This window comes from Manis javanica, chromosome 2 (assembly GCF_040802235.1).
Source record: "Manis javanica isolate MJ-LG chromosome 2, MJ_LKY, whole genome shotgun sequence".
NCBI lineage: Eukaryota > Metazoa > Chordata > Mammalia > Pholidota > Manidae > Manis > Manis javanica.
This window is the reverse complement of record NC_133157.1, coordinates 36,271,596-36,294,862: the sequence shown is the minus strand read 5'-3', so window position 1 is coordinate 36,294,862 and position 23,267 is coordinate 36,271,596. Positions and strand designations below refer to the sequence as shown.

Here is a 23,267-nt window from a genome sequence, read left to right as displayed (position 1 = left end):
GGGCTCCCCCAGCAGCCTAGGGGTACAGTGGAGACCAATGAGGGATTCTGGTCATAACAGGGCTGCTGGAGCTCCATGGAGGAGGGTCAGCCCCCCAATCCAGATGTGCAGAAAGAGATAAAGTTGGAATGCACAAGAAGTGCTGGCAGGCATGGGGGGGTGGGCGTTGGGCAAGTAGGATTGGTAGATACTCTTGACAAAATGGAGTGGAAAGCTAATTCATTTACTCCCCATGTCCTGGGGACCCAGGAGTCCTGGCTCGTGATTTCACACCTTCAGATACCTTTCCTCTTTCCTTTCCCTTAGACCACAGTGTCCTTCAGATCACAAACTCAGAGCTCAGCAGGGTGCTATGTGCAGACGTTTGGGGAAAAGGTGTCACAGGGAGGCCTAGGGGAAGCCAGTTGGGCTGGGAGCTGGAGCCTGGAAAAATCCCCATTTTTAAGTAAGATAAAAAAATAAACAGTATTATAATAGCTACCTTTTATTGAGCACCTACTTGTGCCAGGCACTTTACACACATCTGTGCTTATGATTCCCACAACAACCTGGGAGGTAGGCATTATTATCCCATTTTACATATGTGAAAACTCAGGCTCAACAAGGTTAAGCAGCTTGCTCAAGGTCACACAGCTTGTAGATAAGTGGTAGAATCAGCACTTTGAGATGGGCATCTGTGAGTGCCCAAACTTTCATTAGGCATTCTTCATGTAGAAAATAGAGCAGGGAGGAGTGGGCAAAGGGATGCATTCTCTAGAGGGTGAGGGACTGCCATCCGGGCTGTTGAGGGAAGCTGAGCCCTGCCCTGTTTCCCACCTCCCCTCTCTGGCAAGCCAATCCTTCCCCAGACTCAGCAGCAAAGTCAGCAGAACTCACTCTGGCTGAGATTGCTCTTCTTAGAAAGGGAAAATGACTGAAATGAAAAAACCTTACCCAGTATGAGTATTTACAGGTGTCAATGTGCACATGTAGTTCATGTGCTAAAGCACATCACCACCAGAACAAGAACATAACTCCCTTTTAGGTCACACCCTTGCCATGTGTGCAGGGAGTGGGGCAGCTAAGGAGTCTTGAAAGGGCTGTTTATTTCCTACTAGGGTCCCAGGGACATCACCTGGGAGGGGGCCAGCTCAATAATCAAAGCCTCAGATTTGCTCCCTGCCCCCTGCCTCCTTCCCTCCAGGCTCAGCCAGCCTCAGCAGTCTTGTGTTCGTTTTGTAGATCCAGGGACACATGGCGTCCCCCCACCTCTCTCTCTCTCTCACACACACACACACCCAGGTTCTTGAGGTAAGGCACCAAGTCTGGCCTGCTTGGTCTTACAAGTCCTTGACCATCAGGCTATGGCCCTGGCCCCGGCCCAGGGCTAAGCCCATGTGTGTACACAGATGGGTGGGTAAGTGCAGTGTTAGAAGTCTCTTCATAAATGAGGAACAATGATGATGGCTCTGGCTGGTCCCACTCCTTCCCCCTGGAAGGGGACCTTCTGCCTTCTCAGTTGGCAGAGCACCTCCATCCTTTCTCCCCTGCTGAGGTGGGACCAGGTCAACCACAGTTCAGGCCAGTGCTGGGAACTCAGGGCCTGGCTTTCAACACCAAGAATGTGCCCTTTCTAAGTGTGGCAGGGAGCTATTTTGGGACCTTAAAGAGGATCAAGTTCCCATCTCTGAAGGACAAAGATGGCCGCTCAGGCCAAGATGGAGGGTGAGGTTTCTCTTTGTGCTTTCAAAACCCAACCCTGTGTAACAGGAATAGAGCTTATCTTTTCCTTTGAGCTCTCTCACCTCCATCCCAAGGAAGAGGTTTTCTGCAGGCTGGGGTGACTGTGGAGGGAACGGGGGTGTTGGAATGTGCGGTGGAGTGGAGGTGCTTCACTGCCCCCTCCCCTGGCCCTACAGGCGCTGGCTCTGAGCACACTGACATCAGCACCCACTTAGTGGGTGGTAAAGAGGTGGAGACTTCCTGCAGGGTGGTTGTGATGGAGGTTAAAGACCTGCTTGAAGAATGGGGTTAGGGTTGTGAAGTTCCTAGGTCCTTGGCTGGGTCAGGATGCCCAGATGAAGTAAGCAACCTCGTCCAGGTCGACGGGGTAATCGGTGAGTAGCACCGGTGCCTTGTCAAAAAGCTCACCCTTATAGCTGCGCCACTTGCCCGCAGGCAGATAGACGTCCCGCTCCTGCTTGCCCGGCTCCAGTACGGGAGCCACCAGCAGCGTGTCTCCGATAAGGAACTGCGAGTCGATGCGGTGCGCGGTCTCATCGCCAGGCGCGATCCACCAGAGGGGGCGCACAATGGGGTCGCCCGTGTCAGTGACCTCACCGGCCAGCTCCAGCAATAGCGGTGCCACCAGCGATGCCCTCAGTGCAGCGAACTTGTGAGCGATAGCGACCACCTCAACATCGTATCGCCAGGGTGGGACTGAGAACTGCATAGCGGGCATGAAGGCAGCCACCTCCAGCCAGCGCACGTAGAGCTCGCGCTCTGGCACGTCGCCGCCACCAGCTGTGCGCTCAGGCACCGCGTTGCCACCCACCATATCCGGCAGGATGAATGGGTAGCCCAGCATGCTGACGGTGAGCACCGCGGGGATGAGCGAGCGCAGTCCCAGGTCGTAGCCCCATACGGAATCGCGGTCCACCAGGCGGAAGAAGCACGAGATGTTCTGTGACTGGTAGCCCACGCGGACCTCGGCCAGCGAGAAAAAGGGCAGCGCCATCTCGGTGTAGCGCCGGCTCCACACGCTGGGGTCGGACAGCGGCCTGTAGGTGCTGAAGTCCCGTGGCAAATAGCTGACCTCGCCGGCGTCGAACTTAAAGGAAACCACAGCATAGCGTGAGCGCAGCCGCCGCAGGTGCCCCTGGAACCAGTCGCGGGCCTCGGGGCGTGTGAAGTCGAGCACAGCGCCGATGCCATTCCACCAGCGCACAAGCGCAGGCAGCCGGCCGGTGGGTTCTCTCACGAACAGCTCACGCTCCACGCCCTCGCCAAAGAGCGAAGAGTTGTAGTTGACAAATGGGTGCACCCAGAGCGTGACGCGAAAGCCGGTGGCACGTAAGCGGTGGAACATGTCGCTGGCGTTGGGGAACTTGGCCTCATCAAAGTCGAAGTCGCCATAGGCAGGTGTGTACATGTCGTCGATTTCCAGATGGCTGCTGTTGAAGCGGTGCTGGCGAATCTGCTCAGCAAAACGCTGCACCTTGTCCTGGTCCACCTCGCGCCCGTACAGCACCCACGTGGACCAGATGGGGTCCCGGAAGGCCTCAGGTGCTGGCACCCTTGACGGCTTGTTGAAATAGCGCCGCACCATGTACTTGTGGATGGAGGTGACATCCGAGCCGACGCACACGCGGTAGCTGAGCTCAGGCGCAGCAGTGCGGCCTTCGGGCGGCTTGTAGGGCGTATCGTGGTAGCGGGCCTGCAGCCGCAGTGAGCGCTCCGTACTGTTCCAGCCCAGGTGGAAGGGCACTGAGTCGTTTACCTTGATGGCAGCCGCGCGAGATGACAGCCAGTAGCGCTCGAGTATGCCTCCAAATGCAGCATTGGAGGAGAAGACATCGCTGGTGACAAAGGGCTGGGGCTCTTGCTGGCCGTCCAGACGGATGGGCCAGTGCTGGGTCCTCATCTCGGCACCGCCGTACCAGTGCGCCGCTGCGTCGCCCAAGAACATGGCGTGCTCCACAGCCCGCCCGGGTGCCGCCTCCTCCCAGCGCACACGGTAGCACATGACTGTGTCCTTGGGCCTCACAGTCTGGATGAAGAAGTGCAGGGGTCGTCCATCGGCTGTGCGAGAGCAGCCAAGCAGGGCACCATCACGGCTGCAGGAATCGAGGTCCAGCGTGCCCGAGCGGAAGGCCAGGCGGAAGACCTGTTCGCCCTTTTGGTTGCGGATGGAGAAACCACCGCGGTTGAGGTCCAGCAACTCGGCACGTAAGTGTTCAGCTTTGCGTAGAGAGGCGCTGTAGTAGCACCAGGCCACCACTGCAGCCAGCACCAGCAGCCCCCCAAGCACCGCAGAGCCCAGCAGTGGCTTCACCTCTTTGGATGGCTTGGGCTTGGCAGGTGAGAAGTTGTCAGGCAGGAAGGTGTACATGGCTGCTGCTGTGGTGGTCTTGGGGCTCTTAGTGCCCTTGTGGCTCCCAGACCGACGGTGGGGATAAGCCTGGCTCTTCTCCTGAAGATTCTGGGGCATCAGCCCCCAGTTAAGGAAGGAGCGGGGGCAGTTGGGCCACCCGACAAAGCCCCTCTGAACCTGGCCTGCCTGAGTGTGGAACGGGAAGAAAGACATGAAATGAACTTTCTCATTCCATTGTATTTCCACTTGCTGCAGCAAGAAAGAAGAGGTGTGTGCCTTGGGAAGGGGTATACCAGGGCAAATCTGTTTTTTACTCACCCTTTCATATGGGCCTCAGTGCATGCCAAAATAAGTCAGGATTCTGAATAGGGAGCAGCAGATGGCATGCATCCCTATTTTCTTGGTGGAGGAACAAACCCAGACAGGGTCAGGGAGCTGTCCAGGAGCACAGAATCAGGCCTCCCTGGATCACACATGGAGACAGTTCAGGCTGAAAAGAAGGGGAGGGATTTGGAGAGGGACTGGTTTCCCAGAAATGTGCTCCTGGTGGGAGATGGGGGATAATCCAGACAGCAATTTATGACCTTTAACAGGGCAGTAGGCTGGTTTCCCTGTTCCTGGAAGGGAAGAGGAGAAAGGAAGGGGAACAGCTCAGACAGGGGATTAAATCTGGAGATGAGTTACCCAAAGCCAGACTCAGTCCTAGGCTCTGGTTTGGAGGGAGGCAGGGTTAGATTTGGACATTAGAGTTGGAGTCAGGAGCCTCACATGGGGACTATGATGGCTTCTCAGATTTCCCTCTCTTCAGTCTCAAATTCCACCCTGATCTCAGACATCCATCACCAAATCCATTTCCCTGCCCACCTACCTGCTTTGCTCCCAGCACCACATGTGTGGGCCAGGTACCTTCTGGCTTTATCTCTACCACACACCCACTGTCCTGCTGCCCTGCCCTAGTTTGGGCACTGTCATTTCTCCCCTGTATTATTGCAACACTTTCCCAATAGGCCTCACTGCTCCCAATTTTCCCACAATGCCTTCTGCTTACAGCAACCATAGTGATCTTTCTAAGAACTTATCAGACTACATCTGTCCCTCATTTTGAGAGCTGCTCATGACCCCAATGATGAAGTTCAGAAGTACAAGCTTTGCAAGCAAGGCTCAAGCATGACATGGTCTCATCTGCTTTTCTGCTTCTATTCCAGCCAGGCTTATTCTGTGACTACCAAAATCAATCCTTCCCTAACCTAAATCCTTCAGCCACCTGCTTGAGGAAATTTTACTCACTCACCTCGGGCTGGCATCTCTCCTGGATCTACCAGGGAGCCAATAACCCCTACTACATACATACATTCTCACACATGGTATGCTAAACATCCAGGTATGACTGCAGGGAAACAGGGGGAGATATGTCCCAATCTGCTGCTCAAGGCCATTGGCCCTTCCTGTCCCAGCCCTCAGGGCAGAATCCAACAAAGAGATAGCTCTAGCTAGGTACAAACACAGACAAACACACTGCCAGCTAGTCAGATGCTCACCTGCTGCAGATGGGGGGAAGGAGAGAGGGAGACTGGCAAACAGTAGCCTTCTTTCAGGTGCCAGTGTCTGTCTCCAAGTCCCCAGCAACTTCCATGGAGATTCCAGAACTGCTCACAGTCCCCACCTTTCCCACCTCTCCCATGTAAAGACTATCAGGAATGCAGGGCAGACCAGAATTTTGATCTTAGATGTCAATATACAGCCCCCCAGAATGCCTCCCCACTGTCCCCACCCTGGAGATGCTGTCTCAGGGTCTCATTCTCCATGCCCCCTCTCCCCAACTCGCGGAGTGGTCAGTTCCAACTGGTCGGGAACAACCCCTTATTCCCTTCCTGTCATCCCACACAATTTAGCTTTCAAAAACCCCCACCCCACAATGGACTCTACTTCCTATAGTTAAAAAGCCCTCCTGAAAAATGCAGGCAGTAGTCTTTAGCTCATGTCCTCAAGCTAAGCAGAGCCTAAAGAAGGCATTAAGTGACCCAGACCAGATTTGCTGTACATGTATATCCGTTCATTCAAGACAATGAGGCTCCATTCTGGGCACCTAGGGAATAAGGGGAAAGGGTCCATATCTGAATAGGACAGAGATCCCCTCATCCTCAAAACTTTCATCTTAAGTCAGTCCATCTCATGACCCTTGGAACCATGAAGAGGGCACCAAGGTGACCTCAAAAGCCCTTTCCAACACTTAGGCAATCTTAACTTCCTAGGATTCCAAGGTCCTTTGATGAAGGATAGGAGCCCACAGGGCTGGGCACCAACTCCATGCATGCCCTGTGCTGTTCTCCCAAATGTGACCACAGTATCCAACCCTAACAATAATGCCAAAGAGGGAGCATAGCTAGAGTGCCCATTTTACAGATGAGCAAACAGTGGCTCAAACAGTAAAAGGGACTTGTTTCAAGTCACCCAGGTAGCAAGGCTGCCTGAACCCCAAATTCCAGCTTAACTGTCCCCAGCATAAATATTAAGAGATGAGAGATAATGGTCTGACTGGCTGTCTGAAGGCAACAGAGGAAAAGAGCTCTGTGGCCAAGAGGATGGGACAGGCTTCTACCAGGTGGGGGTGGGTGGGCATGGTGAGGTCTGTCTTCCCAAGGGCTGGTGCTGCTGTTTGTTCTGGGAATGTTTCTTGCCGGTGAAAAGCGGGTAATTTTAATGGCAAGTGGTTCTGGGGCTGCGGGGGAGGAACTTGTGGTTCCAGTGTTAACGGTTCTGCTAGAGACCCCAGTAATCTGGTGCCTACTGCCATCTGGCCAACCATAGGCTAATGCTGGCAGGTGGATCTGCCACAGTCGAGCCTCTCCCCGTTTGCTACTCAACCTCAGTCTTGGCTGCCAGCTTCTAGTAGGATCTGAGGGGTAGGGTGCGGTCCGGCCCAGCTGAGGGAAGACCATTGCAAGCTGAATCGTTTGTCTAACACGGTTCCTCGGGGAGGTGGAAATGTCAAAGACAACTCAATCCGGCCCATCTCCCTGTTCTGCCCAGCCCAGCGACGGGATCTGTGGGATCGAGTGACTGCACTTAACAGCCTGGAATACTCCACACCCACCCCTGGCGCTACAGCTACAACGTACGAAGGGACAGACTGAGGTCAAAGTGCAGGTCACTCGCTAGGAACCGCGGCCCAAGGAGGAGCCCAGGTGTCCAAGCTCGCCCACCCTACTTATCTGTAGGAGCCAAAGTTACGAAGTGTGCTTCCTAAGTAACCCCCCAAGGTCCTCCCGCTGGGCTCACTCACGGTACTGACCCCAGAAGTGGCGGTGAAGGGAGGCTCCTGCAGATCCCCCTCACGCTAGCCGGGGCTGCGCAGCGACCGCGCCGCGCGGGGCGCTTCCCAGCCGAGTATAGCTGAGGCCCTCCTCGGGCCCCGCCCTCTGGCTGCTCGGCCACGCCCCGGCCGTTCTGTCTCGCCTCTGGCCTCGGAGTCCAGCCCCGCCTCTGGCAGCTGACCCCTCCTCCCATACCGTCACGCGGACTCGAGGCCCCGCCCTTTAGCCACCACCTTCCACCTCCTGCTGTGTGCCCGGCTCAGGGCACCTCAGGTCTGCCGCCAGCGGGACACTCCGCCTCCCGCCTGCAGGCCCGCCCACACTGGCCTCTTGTTTACCAGCACTCGCCTTCTGGGAAATGTAGTTTTGGAGGAAGGAGCAGCTGTGGATGTTGGAGTTCTTGCGCCTCTAGGCTAATTTTGGGATATATGTGAGAAGCAGCAAGCCGCAGGTTAAAGGGCAGAGTTGGCCCTTGGGATTCCTTCCGCTCCAGATTTGGGCAGGTGTAACGCTCACACTAGCTCTTCATACGGAAAAAGTTTTCCCATACGGAAAAAGGGTAGCAGAATACGGGAAAGATCTCAGTGGCTCAGTACAGGGCTGACTCAGTCAAGGACCCCACAGAGGGAGTCTAGTTCCACCAGGCGGGAAGCCCAAACTGTCGGACCAACCAGTAGTGACCGAGGTCAGGGACTGAGAAGACCAGCTTCTGCTGGATATTTTGCAATGCTCCCTTGCCCCTCCACCCCCACTCCCCACTTCGGTAGTGGCATCCGTTAGAAATGCCCTTACTGTGAGATGGACATGCTCTGCTGTACCCCTGCCCCCTGGAGCAGTGGAGTGCAAAAATATTGAAGATCCCAGAGATTCTGCAACACCCCACCCTGTGCTCCCAGAGGGACAGAGAAACAGGGTTTTGTTTTGTAATTTTAAATTTCTTGGTCATGAAATCCTTCAAAATGATTTTTTAGACCCCTAGGACTTGGGTGGCAGAGGGCAGCAAGAGTGTCTGAACATAGGCTTTTTGGTGGGGCTCTGGTGGCAAAACCTTTGGGTATAGGAACAGGCATCTGACTGAGGAATGGAGGATTCTGGGTCTACTAAGATGGGGGAAAGGGGACATCAAGGTTTGAGAGATTTGAGGGAAATGTCAGCTGGAGGGCTCTCTGAGGGTGGGAGCTAGATAAGACCTTCCCTGCATGAGTAGGTGGACGCATTAGTTTGGACTCGGGGGTTGAGGGAGGATACCAACTGAATATAGGTCTACTGTTAATGGGTCAGGAGGGAAGTACTGAGATGATGGGGGTGGGAAGGGCCCAGGGCAGGATGACAGAAATTGCACATCAGTTGAGGGGACTTGGCAGAGGCCATCTTCACAGTGTCAGATCTTGCTGGGTAAGGACACAGGAGGCAGCCTTTGCGGTGAAGAGTTTATTTATTGCTCAGCCCTTTGGCCCTGCCATCCCAGGCTCTACCATCAGCAGTAGTCAGGATAGGTTTCAGACACAAACTCAGGGTGGACTACATAGTTGTTTCTCTGGGACCACTGGTCTTCTTGAAATGGCTTGTGAGCCATCTGTGGGGAGAGGTGGGTCAGCGCTTTAGGACCCTCATATGTTTTGATTCCAATTCTCAATGCTGACTTTATCCCAACATTTTGCCCCTAACACTGATCTATGCTTCAACACTTACCTCCTGACCTCAGGTTCTACTGTTAAATTTCTTAACCGTAATACCCGTTCCCAACATTGACGTCTTACTCTTTACATCAAGCCCTGAGCCTAAGGTCCTGATCTCTTGACTCAAGCCCATTGCCAACCTGTAACCCCTCAAGGCTGGCCTCCACGGGTTGTCATGGGATCCTCCATTTCATTGCCAGCTTTGACGTCCTCACGGCACTAGCACGCCCTGGTGGCATCTTCCTGTCAGTGCGTCGCAGCGGACAGTTCCCAGCCCGACTAAGCCCGGAACCCTTGGCGCGGCAGAAGACAGCCTACCCTGGGCGCGTGTTTGCACGTGTTTGGGCCAGACTTACCTAAGGTTTGGAGAAGGGCAGTATGACGGCGGGGGAGTTATAACAGCACACTGCATTCCGGGCCGGTGCTCGTAGGGCGATACACTCCTGGAGGAAGAAGCGGTGGGCAGTTGGGGTTGGGTCTTTTGATTTCTCTTTTCGCTTTAAGACCCAGATTAAAACGCTGAACGGCGCTTCAGATGTCAGTCCTACGGCTGGGAGATCCTGCCCTCCGGCATCCTGACCCTTCAATACCCCATCGAAGTTTCTGGGAACACACAGGGAAGTCCTCTTCCCCATTAGGCCTCCTTTCTGCCGGCCTCGTTTCTGCCGCCCAGGCAGGGCAGTGCAGCGCGTTGGACTCTGGGGAGGGTTGGGCTCTAGTCGTTGAGGACCTGGGAGTCCCCAGATCCTCGCCATGGGACGGCAATTACTCCAGCACTACCGGTGAGGCAACAGGTTTCTGAGGCTTGGGTACTTTCTCGCTCCCTCTTACCCTTGTCTTGAACAATTAATCAGGTTTCTGCCTGGGAAGGGGAGGGATCACCACGGGGTTAGGGGCAGGGTTCAGGAGACCTCCGTCCACCTCCCCCATCGCCCTTCACAGCTCTCTGGACTGACGCGGATATTGGAATTTCCTCCGGCACAGCCTGCCTTGTCTGCCGCCGAGTGCTGGGAGAAGGCGGCTGGGCTGCGGCCGAGAGTTCAGGCCTCAGTTTCCTCTGTGAGGCTTTCTGCCTCCGGAGATGGTGTGGGCCTCTGAAGAGGTCAGTGCCTCTGGTGGTGCGGTCCCCATTTCCTTTTCACTTAGCGCCCGGCAATGGCCCCGCCTATTACCGACAGTGGCCCAGGACCCAGGAATAAAGGAGACTTTTCTGAGAACATACGGCACTCAGCAGGCTAGAAGCTCCTTATCCAGGGTCTGGTATTCAGGTAGGGAGTGGGTCGGCGAGCGTGGGAAGGGGATGCGACTGGTGAGCGGGGTTTCTTCCACAAACGAAGGAACACTGTCCGGCTGGGCCTCCAGACCAGATATAGGAGCCAGGTTGGCCTTGAGATAGGGTCGGGAACTCGGGGAAATCGCGCAGGCTCTCCCGCTCGGCGGTCTGCTCCTGCCCCGGGGCCCGAGGGCCGGCCCGGACGAGGCCGAGTAGGCGGATAGAGCTGGGTGGGGTCACAGGGCAGGGCGGGGCTTGAAGGTGCGCGCGACCAGAAGCCCGCCGCAGGGCGCGGGCTGACACTGGGGCGGGGCTTGTTTGGGGGCGGGGCGGGCCCCGGCTGAAGAACCACGTGTGACCTGCGAACCTTACAGTTGGCTGCTGTGCGCACGGAGGCCGTAGGCGGCGTTCGGTGCCGGGCAGCCCGGTGGCGTAGTAGTCCATCCCACGCAGACAGTAGTGTCGGCCGGAGCAAGCGCTTTCATAGCCCTGAAAGGGCAGGCGGCCCGGCAGCGGGTCCGCACACCCGCAGCGGGGCGTGATCTGCGGTTGGTTCCGCGACAGTGAGTTCAGCATGTTCACCACCACCTCGCGCTCTGCGCCCGCAGGCCCCGAGCCCGGGAGATCCAGACACAGAGTCACAGGAATGGGAAGAGACAGGGTCAGAGTTAGGAAGAGATGGAGACAAAAACAGGGGCAGACTGTGTCTACAGACAGGGTTACATCCTCTCCAGGAGCATCGGCCTCTGCCTCGCCCCCAGAACCTGATTCCCCGGTACCCGTTCTCTTCCCGCCCCACCTTCCGTTACCGTAGGCATTGAGTCGCTCCGGCTTAGGAGGGTACTCCAAGGGCATTCCTCGAACTACTGTCTCCATTCCGGCCTCCTGGAAGTGACACACGCTACCTCAAGCTCTGACCCGGAAGATTTCCTTCTTTGGGGGGTCCTCCCGAAACACCCAGGCCAGTCCCAGGCCGCGCCTTCCCCCGCCCTCCAGATGCTCCCCAGCTTTCCCAGGCTCTGAGTGTTTGGGGATGTTACTGGGCAACGCCTTTCTGTCTACACGGGGTTGGCGGGGAGGGGAGGAAGTGGAGCTGTAAGTGGACCCTGTCTGGACCTGGGCCTCTGACAACCCTGCCTCAGCGTTAACCCTTGATTTCCCCCCGTCTTTGTCCAGCTGACAGTAGCCGTGTGTCTTGGTGTCTCTCTAATAGTGGTTTTCAATATTGCAACATGGCCTGCCCTTTACAATCACCTGGGAACTTGTGAAAATTTCTAATTCTTGAAGAAGTTATGATTCAGAAGGGTTCAGTCAAACTGAGGTCAACCAGTTAAGAATCCCTGCCCTGGCCTCAGCTCCTCTCACATTCCCTCTTCTCTCAGGCCCTGTGGCTACAACTGGACTCCTTCCTATCTCCTTGGAAGACTCTCCTATTTCTACTGGCACTGCCTCTGGGTGGCCTTGTTCTCCCTCCTTTTGTCCTTGCTCCCACATTACAAAGGAGGAGAGAGTAGAGCAGGTAGACTCAGCCTACCACTGACTCCTTGGCCCCACCATATGAGAAGGGGCCAGGTGGCAAGCTTCAGGAAGGTATATGTCAAAGAGTGCACACTAGCCATGTCCCCACAGAGCAGGGCTAGAGTTTGGGGCCCAGGAGCCCAGCACAGCTCCACTCTCGTGCTCCCTTGTCTCCTAGAAAATACAAACTTTCACACATGGGAAAGAGCCTTGGAACATTATTGGTGGGAAAGGGATGATGAACTAATGGTGAAATATGAGTCACTGTGGTTTGTGAGGCAGAAGGGATGTGTGTCCCAGACCCTGGGCATCTGTGCTGGGCACAGTAGATACCTTAGGCAGCCGGGGAAGATATGTAGTATGTTTGTTCCAGCTGGTGCAGTTGTAAGGTTTTGTCCTCCACGTGTTATATGGGTCACTGCACAGGTAGTTTGGGTTGCATTTGTCTGCTTGGTCATAGGGGTAGAGACATAAGACAGTGTTACTCCTTATTTAACTCCAGGATCTGGGACCCCCCAAATGTTTCTCCTCTGATCCCCATCACATAGCTGTACTCTCAGTAATCTCCCTCAGGCTAGTCAAGCCTGATCTGGGCTCATATCTGTCTTAGACACTGAGATGCAGCCCATTTGCCATCTAAGGCAAGCTTCTCAGTGGGGTGTGGATTCTCTGAGATGATTGCTTTTCATCCTGGCACCACCCTCCCTCTGAATCAGCCAACCCAGATATAGGACCTCCTCCCAGTTCCTCCCACTCTATCTTCTACATCCAGGCTCCAAAGTTTGCTTGTTCTGCCTCCTTAAAATCAGTTGACTCTATCCCCTCTTCCAGTCCCTCATGATCTCACCCCAGTTTCTCTGCTGTGCCTTAACCAGGAGACAATATAATGATGTGGTTAATAGAATGGAATTGCAGACGACTGCTAGGGTTCAAATTTCAGGTCAGCCATATAGTAGCAGTGTGTGACCTTGACTAAGTTAATTAATTTCACTGTGTCTCAACTTCCTCAATTTTAAAATGGGTAATCTACCTCATAGGATTATTGTGAGATTTAAAAACGAGTTAATGTATGTAAAGCCTCTAGAACAATGCCTGGCACATAGAAAACTATTGTTACTGATTGGTCTCCCTGCCTCATTTTTAAATCCTACAATTTAATCTCTACATAGAAGCCATTGCACTTTTTTACAAATGAAAATCTAAAACCCTTGCTTACTTAAAACTCTTCAAAGCCCCACCTACCCAGTCTCCTAAATCTGTGCTACAAGGCCCTCCATGATCCGCTCCCCTAACGGTCTGATAGAACATGTGAGAAATATTAGCAAAGGAGGTCCAGGAGCCCTAGAGGAAGAACAGGTGTGTGTATGTATAGGGTAGAGTGTTGGTTTTGTGATACTGGGTTGATAGGCTGGACATACTGAGTTAGAGGTGTTTGGGGACATTCAGATAAAGATAACCATAATCAGATGAAGGAGAGTGGGATTCTGGTGAGAGGTCAAGGCTATCAATAAGGACTTGAAGTTGTCGGTAAAGACATGGGTTAGATAAAATGATTTCAGGAGAGAGTAAGGATAGAAGAAGACTCAGATTAGCACCCTGAGGAATCCCATGTTTCCAGAATGGATGGGAAACTGAGGCATCAGAGAAGTTGAGGAATGAAGGAGTTTCAAGAAGTAGAGAGTGGTCAGAGAGTAAATGCATAGGGTAGGTCTCATAAGGTAAAGATTGAAGAGTTTGATGGATGTGGTAATTAGAACCACACAAGAGCAGTTGTAATGTTTGAATGCAGGAGATGCAGACTCCCAATTTCAATTGGATGAATATTTATCATCAGTTCATTCAACAAATAATTGTGAAGCCTGATGCTGTTCTAGGTGGAGTGGCACAGCTGTGAATAAGACAAGACTCTGCCCTTTCGGAATGTACAAGGAGACATGATAAACACTTAATCAAATGAGAAAGATAATTTCTTGTAAGGTGTAAGAAGGACTGAGGAAGTAGAGACAGTATGGATTATGTTTCCAAGAACGTTGGCTGTGATGGGGATGAGCAAGAGAAAATTTTTAGGCTGGAAGCCTTAAATTAGAAAAGATTTCCAGGTTGAGGGGAGAGGGCTGGTGGTGCAGAGGGATGCAGGAGAGGTGGGGAGCCTGACGGTCCAGGGTCACTAAGAAAATGGGACGAGTTGGTACCCAGAATAGACCTGGAGGGATTTGTTTGGAGGTTAATATACCCTCCATCCCTCTAGGGATAAGACCCAGGACTCTTCCAGTTCTTTGGCACAGACAGGGAGCTCCCAAAAGACAGGGCCTGGATCTCCTCCTTCAGGGTCAGGATCAAGGTCAGGGTCAGGTGTTTGGGAGTCAAGCTTGAATGGGGTGATAAGTAGCCCAGGTCATGTGTGGGGATAAAGTTGATACAGGATTAGAGTGGGGGTCAGGATCCAAGTTTGGTTTGGTGGAGGGTGATCGGGGTCACTGAGTGGGGTCAGAGTAGAGTGAGGAATGAGCCCTACCTTCCTCTTGAGATAGCCAATATTTCTCAGGCAAGTAGGGGTGGCCTGGTATGGAATCCTTATAGCAGTAGTCTTGCATAGCACATTTAACCATCTTCGGCAGGGCTTCAGGATCTACGTGGCGCTGCATGGTCTGAGTCAGGCCCTGGGCAAGGGGATAGGGTGGAAATGGCTAGGTGCATAGAGACCCCAGCCTTGGTGTCCTGCTGGATCTGGATTCCACCCCTATTGAGAAAGTCAGCCCAGGTGGGTATCCCAACCCTTCTCCCTATGCCAGAAGGATCTCCATGCCAGCATTGGTCCCCCCTGAATAGTTCTTTTGTTTGTTTGAGTTACGATTTCTTCTTCTTTTTCCATCAAAGACTAAGGCCTTGGAGTTAGGCATTTGCCTTCAGTCAGAGTGGTTTTCTGAGTTCTCATTTCTGTCCTTTCCTTGGCTGGAAGCTCTTTAAGAGCAGAGCTGGGTATTCCTGTCCTCTGTCTTCCAGACCTTATGTTGCCTAGGAGCAGGACCTGGGTTTCTCCCAAGAGAGCTTACAGGATCCTCTTGAATTTATTAATCTCTGCTTTTTAGTGCTCTTGTGACTTGTTCAAGATATCCATCCATACTCTAAAATAATGGAGATAATATCCTATACTTTCTTCTAAAAGCTGTAAAATTTTACTTTCCATATTTAAGTCTTCAGTCTGTGAGGAATTGCTTTTGGGTTTGGGTGAGTTAGGGACCAGTTTTATTTTTATCCATAAGGATAACCAATTGTCCCACTGAGTCATCTGTCATCCCCCACAGAATTGTAATGCCACCCCAAGCCTGGTAAACATTTTCCAAAAGCCTTATTTTCAATCGTCTCTGTTGTAAATTGTTCCCATATATTTGTGGGTCCATTTCTGATTTATTTTATTCCATTAATCAATTTGTCGATTCCTACAGTAATACTATGCTTTATGAATTTCTATAGCTTGGTAATAAATATTAATATCTGATGGGCAAGTCCCCTTCTTCTTCTGGTGTGTTTTAGCTATTTCTTGGGCCTCTGCTCTTCTCTATGCATTTTAGAAACAACTTGTTAAATTCTTCAAAAAGTGTTGTTGAGATTTTAATCAGAATTGCATTGAATCTTTACATAAATGACTCTAACTATGAATATGTTATACCTCTCCATTTATCTTTTTAAGTATTCAAATTTTATAATATTATCCAGTTTTGAACACATTATTAGATTTATTTCTACTTACCTTAATTTTCTGTTGCTAGAATGTATTTTTCTAATTATGCTTTAGAAATAATTGTTGTTGATATAAAGACATGTGATGTTTACCTTATATTTATCAACTTTCTAACTTCTCTTATTCTAATAATTTGTAGATTCTATATATACAACTGTATCATTTGTGAGTAATGACAGTTTAAAAACAATCCTTTCCTATCCTTGAATCTTACATGGTATTGTTTTCCAGTATACAACTATTATGATATTGTTTTCTAATATTTAGGTTCTTTAAATATTTAAAATTAAAAATCCTTATAATTATTTTCTATAGACATTTGCTTAAATTTATCTCATTCTTAACAGTTTCTTTGCTCATCATTCCTTCTTGCATCTCAGACCTTCCTTTTATGATCATTTCCCTTCTCCCAAAGTATATCCTTTAGAAGTTCTTTATTGTAGGTCTTTTCATAGCAAACATTTTAGTTTTTGTTTGCCCGTAAGTATCTTTATCTTTTTGTTCTTGAAAGGAAGACACTTTGACAATAATTTCTCTCTGCCTGTTTTTAAGGTCATCTCTTAAGCTGGTGGTGTACAGTTTCACTGTGAGGTATCTAAGTGTGGAATTTCTTCTAGTTATTCTGTGGATTTATTTCTTTCATTAGTTCTGGGTAACTTGGAGCCTTTTTCTCTTCAGATAATGCCTATTCTCCTTTCTGCTCTTTCCTTCCAGATTCCAAGTAGATGTGTGTGAGATCTTCTTTTATATTGCTAAATGTTTCTTTTATACAGTCTCTGCCTCTCTGTGCTGCACTCTGGGAAACTTCTTTTACTCTTTCATTTCACTGATTTTCTTAAATGTGTCTAATCTGCTTTTTAACCAGTGCACTGAGTTTTTGCTTTTAACACATTTTTCTAAAATTTCTATTCAGTTCTTTTTTACATTTGTTTCATCTTTTGAAATATACTCACTTGTTGCTTGCTCATCTTGATGATTTCACATTTTGTTTTTAAAAATTCATAATTATTTTTTATTCTTTAATTGTTAATTCCAGTATCTGAAGTCCTTGGAGGGTTAAATCTGTTGTTTCTGCTGATTCTGTCATATGGTGGTTTGTTTCCTTACATCTCTTAATGTGCACTCAGATTTGATTGACCTTACTCTGAAAGATACCTGAAACTTACTTTGAAGATCTTTTCCATCATAGTAAATACCCATTTTTCACTGAACTTTCTGGTTCAGTTTGGAATTTATAGGTTTATTTCCTTCATCTCTCAGTTAGCTCTAGGCTTAAATTCCCGCTTGTAGCACTGATATTGACATTGATCCTCAGTGCAATCCTGTCTTCTAAGTATATGAGAGTCCAAAACAAAATAAATTTTTATGCAGGACCTTTTGAAGGAGGGCCCTTCAGAGTTTCTAGACCACCACACTGCCAGAAGCAAAACCTTTCCTTCATAATCCCATTGCTCTCTGGCTGTCCCTCCTCACTGAAGCTGGCTAGCCAGGTTACTGAAGGCTACTGCATCCAAGAGAGCCCCACTGGTGTCAACATCTGATACTGACTTTTGTCTAACGATGCTATCTTTGTTGGTTTCTTTGGATTTTCCTCCTATCACCCTGTCCCTTTTTATGGCTCTTTTTCCTTTACATACCCTTTAAATATTGATATTCTCCAAAGTTCTGTCCTTGGCCATTTTCTTACCCTTCCTTGGCAATTTCATTTACTCCATGACTTCAGCTATCATTGATACATTGATGATTTCAAAATCTGTAGTCTAAATCTTTTTCCTTTGCTTCAGATAAGTATATCCAACTATCCACTAGACATCTTTTGCTGGAAGTCCTCAAATATTTTTGTCTCAAAATGAACTTGTCTGTAATCCCAAATCTCAGTTGGTAGCCCCTACCATTCCTCCGCTGCTAGAGCATAAACCCTGGAGTCATCCTAATCTCTCCTCTTCTTTATATCCAGATGGTGACCAAGATCTGTTGATCCCTCCTACTGAGTGTGAAAAAGCAGGCAGGCACTCTCACATTTTGCTGCTGGGCACATAAATTATTACAACCCTTATTACAGCAATTTGAAGTGTATAACAAAAGTTTTAAAAATGTGCATATCCTTTCTCCCAACAATTTCACATCTAGGAATTTATCCTAAGAGAATAGTTATGTATACGAAGATATATTCACAAGAATGACTATACTAGCAAAATGTTATAAATAACCTGCATTTCCAATAAGATTGCTTAAGTATATTTTGGTACATTCATAAAATGCTATACAATCAGTAAAATTACATTATAGAATATTTTTGATACAGGAAAATGTACCTGATATATGGTTATGTGAAAAAGCAACATTCAAAATGTTAGCATACAATATGACACCATTTTCATATTGTGTCAATATTCAATATTACAAAAAACATTTGCTTCCTAAAGGGGCATATAATGATAAATTAATAATGGTTAATTTGGGTAGTGAGATTATAGACCTATTTTCTTTGTGCTTCTCTTGAGTTATACGCATTTTCTGCACTGAGCATATATTTATTTTGTAATAATAAAAATTATTTTAAAAAGTCTCTCCTATTCAACAGAGTCCTTTTGACTGCCATGGTCTCTTCTTATCTCCCACTCACATTCTCCTCCCTCATTCTCACTGGGCTTCTTGCTCCCAGCCCCCGCCCCTCCTATCTCCTGTCACTGTAGCCAGAGTGGCATAACTCACAATCCAATCATCAAGGTCCCAGAATCAAAAACCTGGAGCATTCTGTCCACATTTCTCAAAGAGCTTGAGGACTTCTGGGGTCTGAGGCTCCTCCCTTACCATAGGACCTAGCCTCTCCCTCTGCTCCAGCAGTTCTCTATTCCTGGTGGATCCCTGCCCCTAGGCTGCCCTTTCCTCTTACTCTAATCTGCTAGAGGCCTCCTCCCCACGGATCTCTTAGAAGATCTGCCCTCAGGTCCTTGGAATGCTGGTTCTTGTACCAGCACATTCCTCTGCTGGTGCATGCTCCACACTGGGCAACCCTACTGTGTTCACTAGTGTGCTGAGAGCTCCTCAGAGGCATGGTCTGACCCTTCATTGCTGTGTTTGCATTATGCCCGGCACATGTAGGTACTCAGTTTTGTTGGATGGTACACACAGATAAATTCTTTTCGGTAGAGTCACAGACTCACAGATCTCTCCATTTTGTGAAAGCTGCACAGACCCACGTGGCCAACCTGTCTTCAAGTACAGACACACAGATACAGGCAGATTGTGATTCTCATGCATAAGAACATGCCTATAGTACATTTTCTGGAATATTCCACAAGAAGCCTCAGGGCCTTTGCATTTCTGATGACTCTGCCTGGAACCCTATTCTTTCAGCTCTTCACATGTCTAGATCCTTCTCATCTTTCCAGTCTCAGCTCAATGTCACATTGAAAGACAGGTCTTCCATGACCTCTCTGTTTAAGTAGCTCTTCCTGGTTACTTTCCATTTCCATGGTCCTGATTATTTCCTTTACAGCATTTTGGGTAATTTATAAAACTCTTGTTTATTGTTGTTATTTTGTGATTATCTCTCGCTCCAAACCTCCTACCCTGGTGGAGTAGGACAGAATCTTACAATATTTTATATATTATTATAAATTCCATGCTTAGGCAAATGAATCTCACACACATACAAAGCTACAAAAAAAATTACAAACATATAATGACAGCCGCGCATTTTCAGTCACCCAGACACACATGGCCATACACTCTGGCGGGCCCCTGCTCCCCACCAACCTCCACTTACCGGGGTCACAAACTTGTTGGTTTCCCAGGCCCACAGAGGTGGGTCCTTATAGACCTCCTTGATGGAGGTAGGAGGCCTGTAGGAGTCACTGTAGGTGCTGATGGGGGTCTTGGTCTTCCGGGAGAAGAGGAACATAGTGAGGTCTAGAGGATGCCGTGGGGAGCTCTACCTACTAAGGGCTCCTGCAAGACATCAGTTACCAGCTTCTCTCCCAGATAGCCCACACCTTCAGCCCAGCAGGTGCCCCTAGCTGCTGTGAAGGATCTCTCAGCTTCCCTCCCCTATAGCCTTCCTGCTCCTACCCCACCCTGCTGCCCCTCCAGGATGGACAATGCCCATTATGATATCACCTGGATCAGCCCCATCCCTGGTCCAATTCCCTCTCCACCTCCAGCCTCTCCCTGCCTCAGCCTCTGAAAACAGCCCATTTTCCAGGATTTCTTACTCTAATCTGCCAGAGGCCTCCTCCCCACGGATCTCTTAGAAGATCTGCCCTCAGGTCCTTGGAATGCTGGTTCTTGTACCAGCACATTCCTTTGCTGGTGCATGCTCCACACTGGGCAACCCTACTGTGCTCACTAGTGTGTACATTCTAGACCAAGGCCCTTGTACATTCTAGACCAAGCTTCTCACTTTAGTGAAGAGAAACAGGTTCTGAGGGGTCAAATGATGCCCAGGGTCATGCAGCAGGTCAGTGGCAGGCCTGGCCTGGGAACTCATGAGGGGAAGGAGACTGAAGTGGGCATTCAGAGGATCAGTTCTCTCCTATTCCCAGCCCACCTGCCCCATGCCCACACCCCAGGCAGGGAGCTGAGGCTGGCTTGTTTGATGCTTTTAATATCATTATTTGTGTTACACAATACACAACCAAGGATGATGGTCAATACTGCAATGGAAATGTTAAAAAATATATTATACACAGCTCATGTCTTCCACACACCGTCCGGGAAATAAATTAGTGAGTACGGAGAAACCTGGCTGGGTGGCAGCCAGAGCTGAGGGTAGAGGGAGTGTTAAGGCAGTATCTACAAGGGGGATGGGTAGCAGGGGGGCAAGCTAAGGCCTCAGCTCCTCCCCTCCAACCTCCCAGACAGGGACGGAGGGAATGATGCAGTCTCCCTAGATCCAGAAGGTGCTGGTTGCCAGCTTCCTACCTTTATCTACCACTCCACTGCCTTGGTTGAAAGCCTTGCCTGCCAGGGAACTAGGTGTCCTGTGGAGGGAGGGAGCTTTTCCCTGGTTCCTTAGGGACAGAGAGGTTGAACAATGGGCCAGAGTCACACAGCAGCAAAAGCAGCAGTCTAAATGAGCCTTGGTGGGGGCCCTGCCCAAAGAAGAGGAGGTACCCATGTTCTAGAAGGGTGAGTCAAGGAGCCCAGGTTGGTGGTGGGAGGAGGAGGCTTGGCTCTGGGGCCCAGATGACAGGAGGTAGGGATGCTGACCAGAGTGGGAGATAGGCTCAGATGGTGGCCAGTATGGGCCTTCTGGGCCCTGCAGATACCTTCTCTGTCCTTGCCTCCCTTTGGCATTTTCTCATCCTCTAACCAGGGTCCCTGCACCACAGGAGGTAGGGGTGGGTTGGAGGAGTTGAGGGGGAGACCTGCACCTCATCACTTTGGAGCTGGCAGCCCCTGGGTGTGGTGCAGGGAGAGGTGCTACCCTTTATAAGCCACAGCCTTACTCCCTCTTCTTACTATCTTCTCCCCCTTCCAGATCCCACCTCCCAGGAATGGCATCCAGGGAGTGGGCTGTGGGTGTGCCCTTGGCATGCTTGCAGCATGTGAATGGCATACACGAGAGTGGATACACCGGCATGTGGGGTGTCAGCTTGAAGCAATGGGGACTATGCACCCTGGCCCTGGGACATGGGGTCTCTCTTGGGCTATCTGTGCTTTCAGTTTTCTTCACATGGGGCCAGGTCTACAGTGCCCAAGCCCTGGGGGATTTGTCATCTCCCCTTCTTGATTTTCATCCTCAGCTCTTCTGGCACATACGCACCCCCACTGCCCCCACCCCAGTAACAGCAGCAGATGCAGTATACACATCTGACTCACAGACAACCTATATAGCTACACCCATAACAGACAACCCCCCACATACACATTCACAAACACACACATGAATTCCCAAATTGATCCACATATACTCAGACGCTCACATGTCCCATAGGAACTTCCCCCCCTCCATTCTGCACATAACTCAGGAAGCCCCCGAGGTATACTCAAAGACACACAGAGACCTGACTGTACCCCTGCACAGAAATTCCTATGAAGCAATTCCTTCAGGTTTGAAAGGACTTTAAAAATAACTTCAGATGCTGCTAATTTTACAGTTGAGGAAGCTAAAGCTGGAAGAATGCAAGTGACTGTTGAAGATCACAGGGAGAGTACCAGAGCTTGGACTAGACCCAGGCTTCTGACTCCCAGTCCTGGGATCTCAGTCCACTGCACTGCTGAGTCACTTCCCCAACACACAGTCACTTCCCCAAAAGGGCACTCACATCTATAACAAAAACAGGCATCTGAAGAGACAGGCCCAATACACAGCCACAGACACACACTCTGACATCCTCACCCCCACACACATTCTCCCTACCACACACATGCAGCCACTATATTCTTCTAAGCTTGCTTCCTTGAAGATTCTTACTGGGATGAAGCATCCAGGATCTTGGGCTGGAGTGAGATGGGAAAGGGGCACCAGAGGCCAGCCTTACCTCCTGCTTCTAGCCTGGGACAGAGACCAATAAACAAAAGCACGGGGTGTTGGCAGAGAGAGAGATGCACTGGTTAGGGGTGGGTGAGGACAGATCATACCCCCCAAACTCTGGCCTGTCTCTATGGCCTACCTTACCCTCCCCCACAACCAAGAGCAAGAAAAGGGTGAAAGGGGCAAAGAGAGGAAGAAGGTAGTGATCTGATGGGGGGGGGCAATATCCCACAGGGTAGCTTTGCCAGGCTTCCCACCTGAAGATCAGGGAAAAAACACAAATGGGTACATGGGCCAGCAGGGAGTGCATGGAGGGAGCTCCCCAGTGCTGAGCACTGCCCACACTGCCCTGGGCTTTTCTCCCTCTGAGCTTCTTGCCTTGTCAGGCTGGGGCTGAGGGGGTTCATGGCTTCACTGCAGTGGGGCCAGGCCCCTGGCTTTGTGACCCACCCCCCACTCGTTACTGTTGGCCTCCCTGCTGTCCAGTGTCCTCTCTCCCCCTTAGGACCACAACTTTGGGGAGAGAGGCAGGGTGCTAGGCAAGGTTCCCCAAATAACTGAACAAACAGCTCCCACACCTCATCAGCCCCAGGGGTGGAGAGAGACCCCATTTTGGTTTCTCCGGCTCCATGAACACACAGAGGTACACGTCCTACCATAGGAGGAAGCAATGACTGTTACGAGGTTGGCGGCTGTAGGGGGCATGGGGGCCAGGGACAGGAGGACAAGCTGGGGAGGGGTCAGGCCCCTGCCCTGTCCAACCTGGCCCACAGCGGCCCTGCCCCAAGCGGCCACGGTGGCCCCACCTGCTACTGAATGTGGCAGGCGGTAGAGGACGTAGCCTGGCAGCACATGCAGGTGGGGTTCACAGACTTGGGGGGGATAAGATCCAGGTCCTCGTCATCGGGGATCTCGTCTAACCGGTAGCCATCCTTCAGCAGCTGGATGTTCAAATCTTGGTTGATCTGCTGTAGACAAAGGGGAGGGAGGTCAGGCTCAGGCAATTAGGAGGCAGCACCCACTGCTGGTATGGGTGCATCCCCAGGCCTTCTGCACCCGGCCAGGTCTCATCCCACTTCTCTCTGAAATCCCAGGCTTCTCTTAGGCCCAGCCCTACTTCCTTACAGGCACATCTTTGTGAGGCCCGGCTGCTACAGATCCTACCCATTCTAAGGGCTTCTTTCTGCC

General features: G+C 50.6%; 3 protein-coding genes across 15 annotated transcripts in view; all 3 read right to left on the bottom strand.

The window, feature by feature from the left end:
• Nucleotides 1-468: 468 nt before the first annotated feature.
• MYORG (myogenesis regulating glycosidase) lies at nt 469-7,521 on the bottom strand. Of its 8 annotated transcripts, XM_017657675.3 has the most exons (5): nt 7,365-7,492; nt 5,611-6,158; nt 4,657-4,689; nt 4,391-4,562; nt 469-4,258 (listed from the first exon to the last, which is right to left on the bottom strand). In XM_017657675.3, the coding sequence occupies exon 5, from the start codon at nt 4,187-4,189 to the stop codon at nt 2,045-2,047; it is 2,145 nt and encodes a 714-aa protein (XP_017513164.2). In that variant the 5' UTR covers nt 4,190-4,258; nt 4,391-4,562; nt 4,657-4,689; nt 5,611-6,158; nt 7,365-7,492; the 3' UTR covers nt 469-2,044. The 8 variants fall into 8 exon arrangements, with proteins under 8 accessions (XP_017513164.2, XP_017513139.2, XP_017513172.2 ...); XM_017657650.3 differs by having other exon boundaries at nt 4,391-4,689; XM_017657683.3 differs by lacking the exon at nt 4,657-4,689.
• A 1,281-nt stretch (nt 7,522-8,802) lies between these two features.
• Nucleotides 8,803-20,051, bottom strand: SPMIP6 (sperm microtubule inner protein 6). Of its 3 annotated transcripts, none has more exons than XM_017657727.3 (8): nt 19,816-20,051; nt 19,371-19,484; nt 14,372-14,516; nt 12,190-12,302; nt 11,148-11,223; nt 10,706-10,934; nt 9,422-9,508; nt 8,803-8,962 (listed from the first exon to the last, which is right to left on the bottom strand). In XM_017657727.3, exons 1-8 carry the CDS (start codon nt 19,900-19,902, stop codon nt 8,908-8,910), a joined length of 906 nt encoding a protein of 301 aa, XP_017513216.2. In that variant the 5' UTR covers nt 19,903-20,051; the 3' UTR covers nt 8,803-8,907. The 3 variants fall into 3 exon arrangements, with proteins under 3 accessions (XP_017513216.2, XP_073084153.1, XP_017513223.1); XM_073228052.1 differs by having other exon boundaries at nt 10,711-10,934; nt 19,816-19,834; XM_017657734.3 differs by lacking the exon at nt 19,816-20,051 and having other exon boundaries at nt 10,711-10,934; nt 19,371-19,675.
• A 140-nt stretch (nt 20,052-20,191) lies between these two features.
• FAM219A (family with sequence similarity 219 member A) overlaps nt 20,192-23,267 on the bottom strand; it is a 50,601-nt gene continuing 47,525 nt past the window's right edge. For 2 of the 4 annotated variants that reach the window (XM_037009848.2, XM_037009850.2), the window contains exon 6: nt 20,192-23,044. In XM_037009848.2, coding sequence (XP_036865743.1) covers nt 22,889-23,044 — 156 coding nt within the window. In that variant the 3' untranslated portion in view covers nt 20,192-22,888. Of the gene's footprint in view, nt 23,048-23,267 lie in introns of all 4 variants that reach the window. The other 2 variants (XM_037009847.2, XM_037009849.2) reach the window with 1 other exon arrangement.

What these genes read in the sequence shown, in the direction of transcription:
- SPMIP6 (XM_017657727.3), bottom strand. Translation starts at nt 19,902, where the DNA reads ATGTGCTGGTACAAGAACCAGCATTCCAAGGACCTGAGGGCAGATCTT. An exon ending in CCAACAAGTTTGTGACCCCG is followed by an intron (nt 14,517 to 19,370) that starts GTAAGTGGAGGT and finishes CCCCTTGCCCAG; the next exon opens with GGCCTGACTCAGACCATGCA. An exon ending in ATCTTCCCCGGCTGCCTAAG is followed by an intron (nt 11,224 to 12,189) that starts GTATCTACTGTG and finishes TGTCACTTCCAG; the next exon opens with GAGGCCGGAATGGAGACAGT.
- MYORG (XM_017657690.3), bottom strand. Translation starts at nt 4,189, where the DNA reads ATGCCCCAGAATCTTCAGGAGAAGAGCCAGGCTTATCCCCACCGTCGG.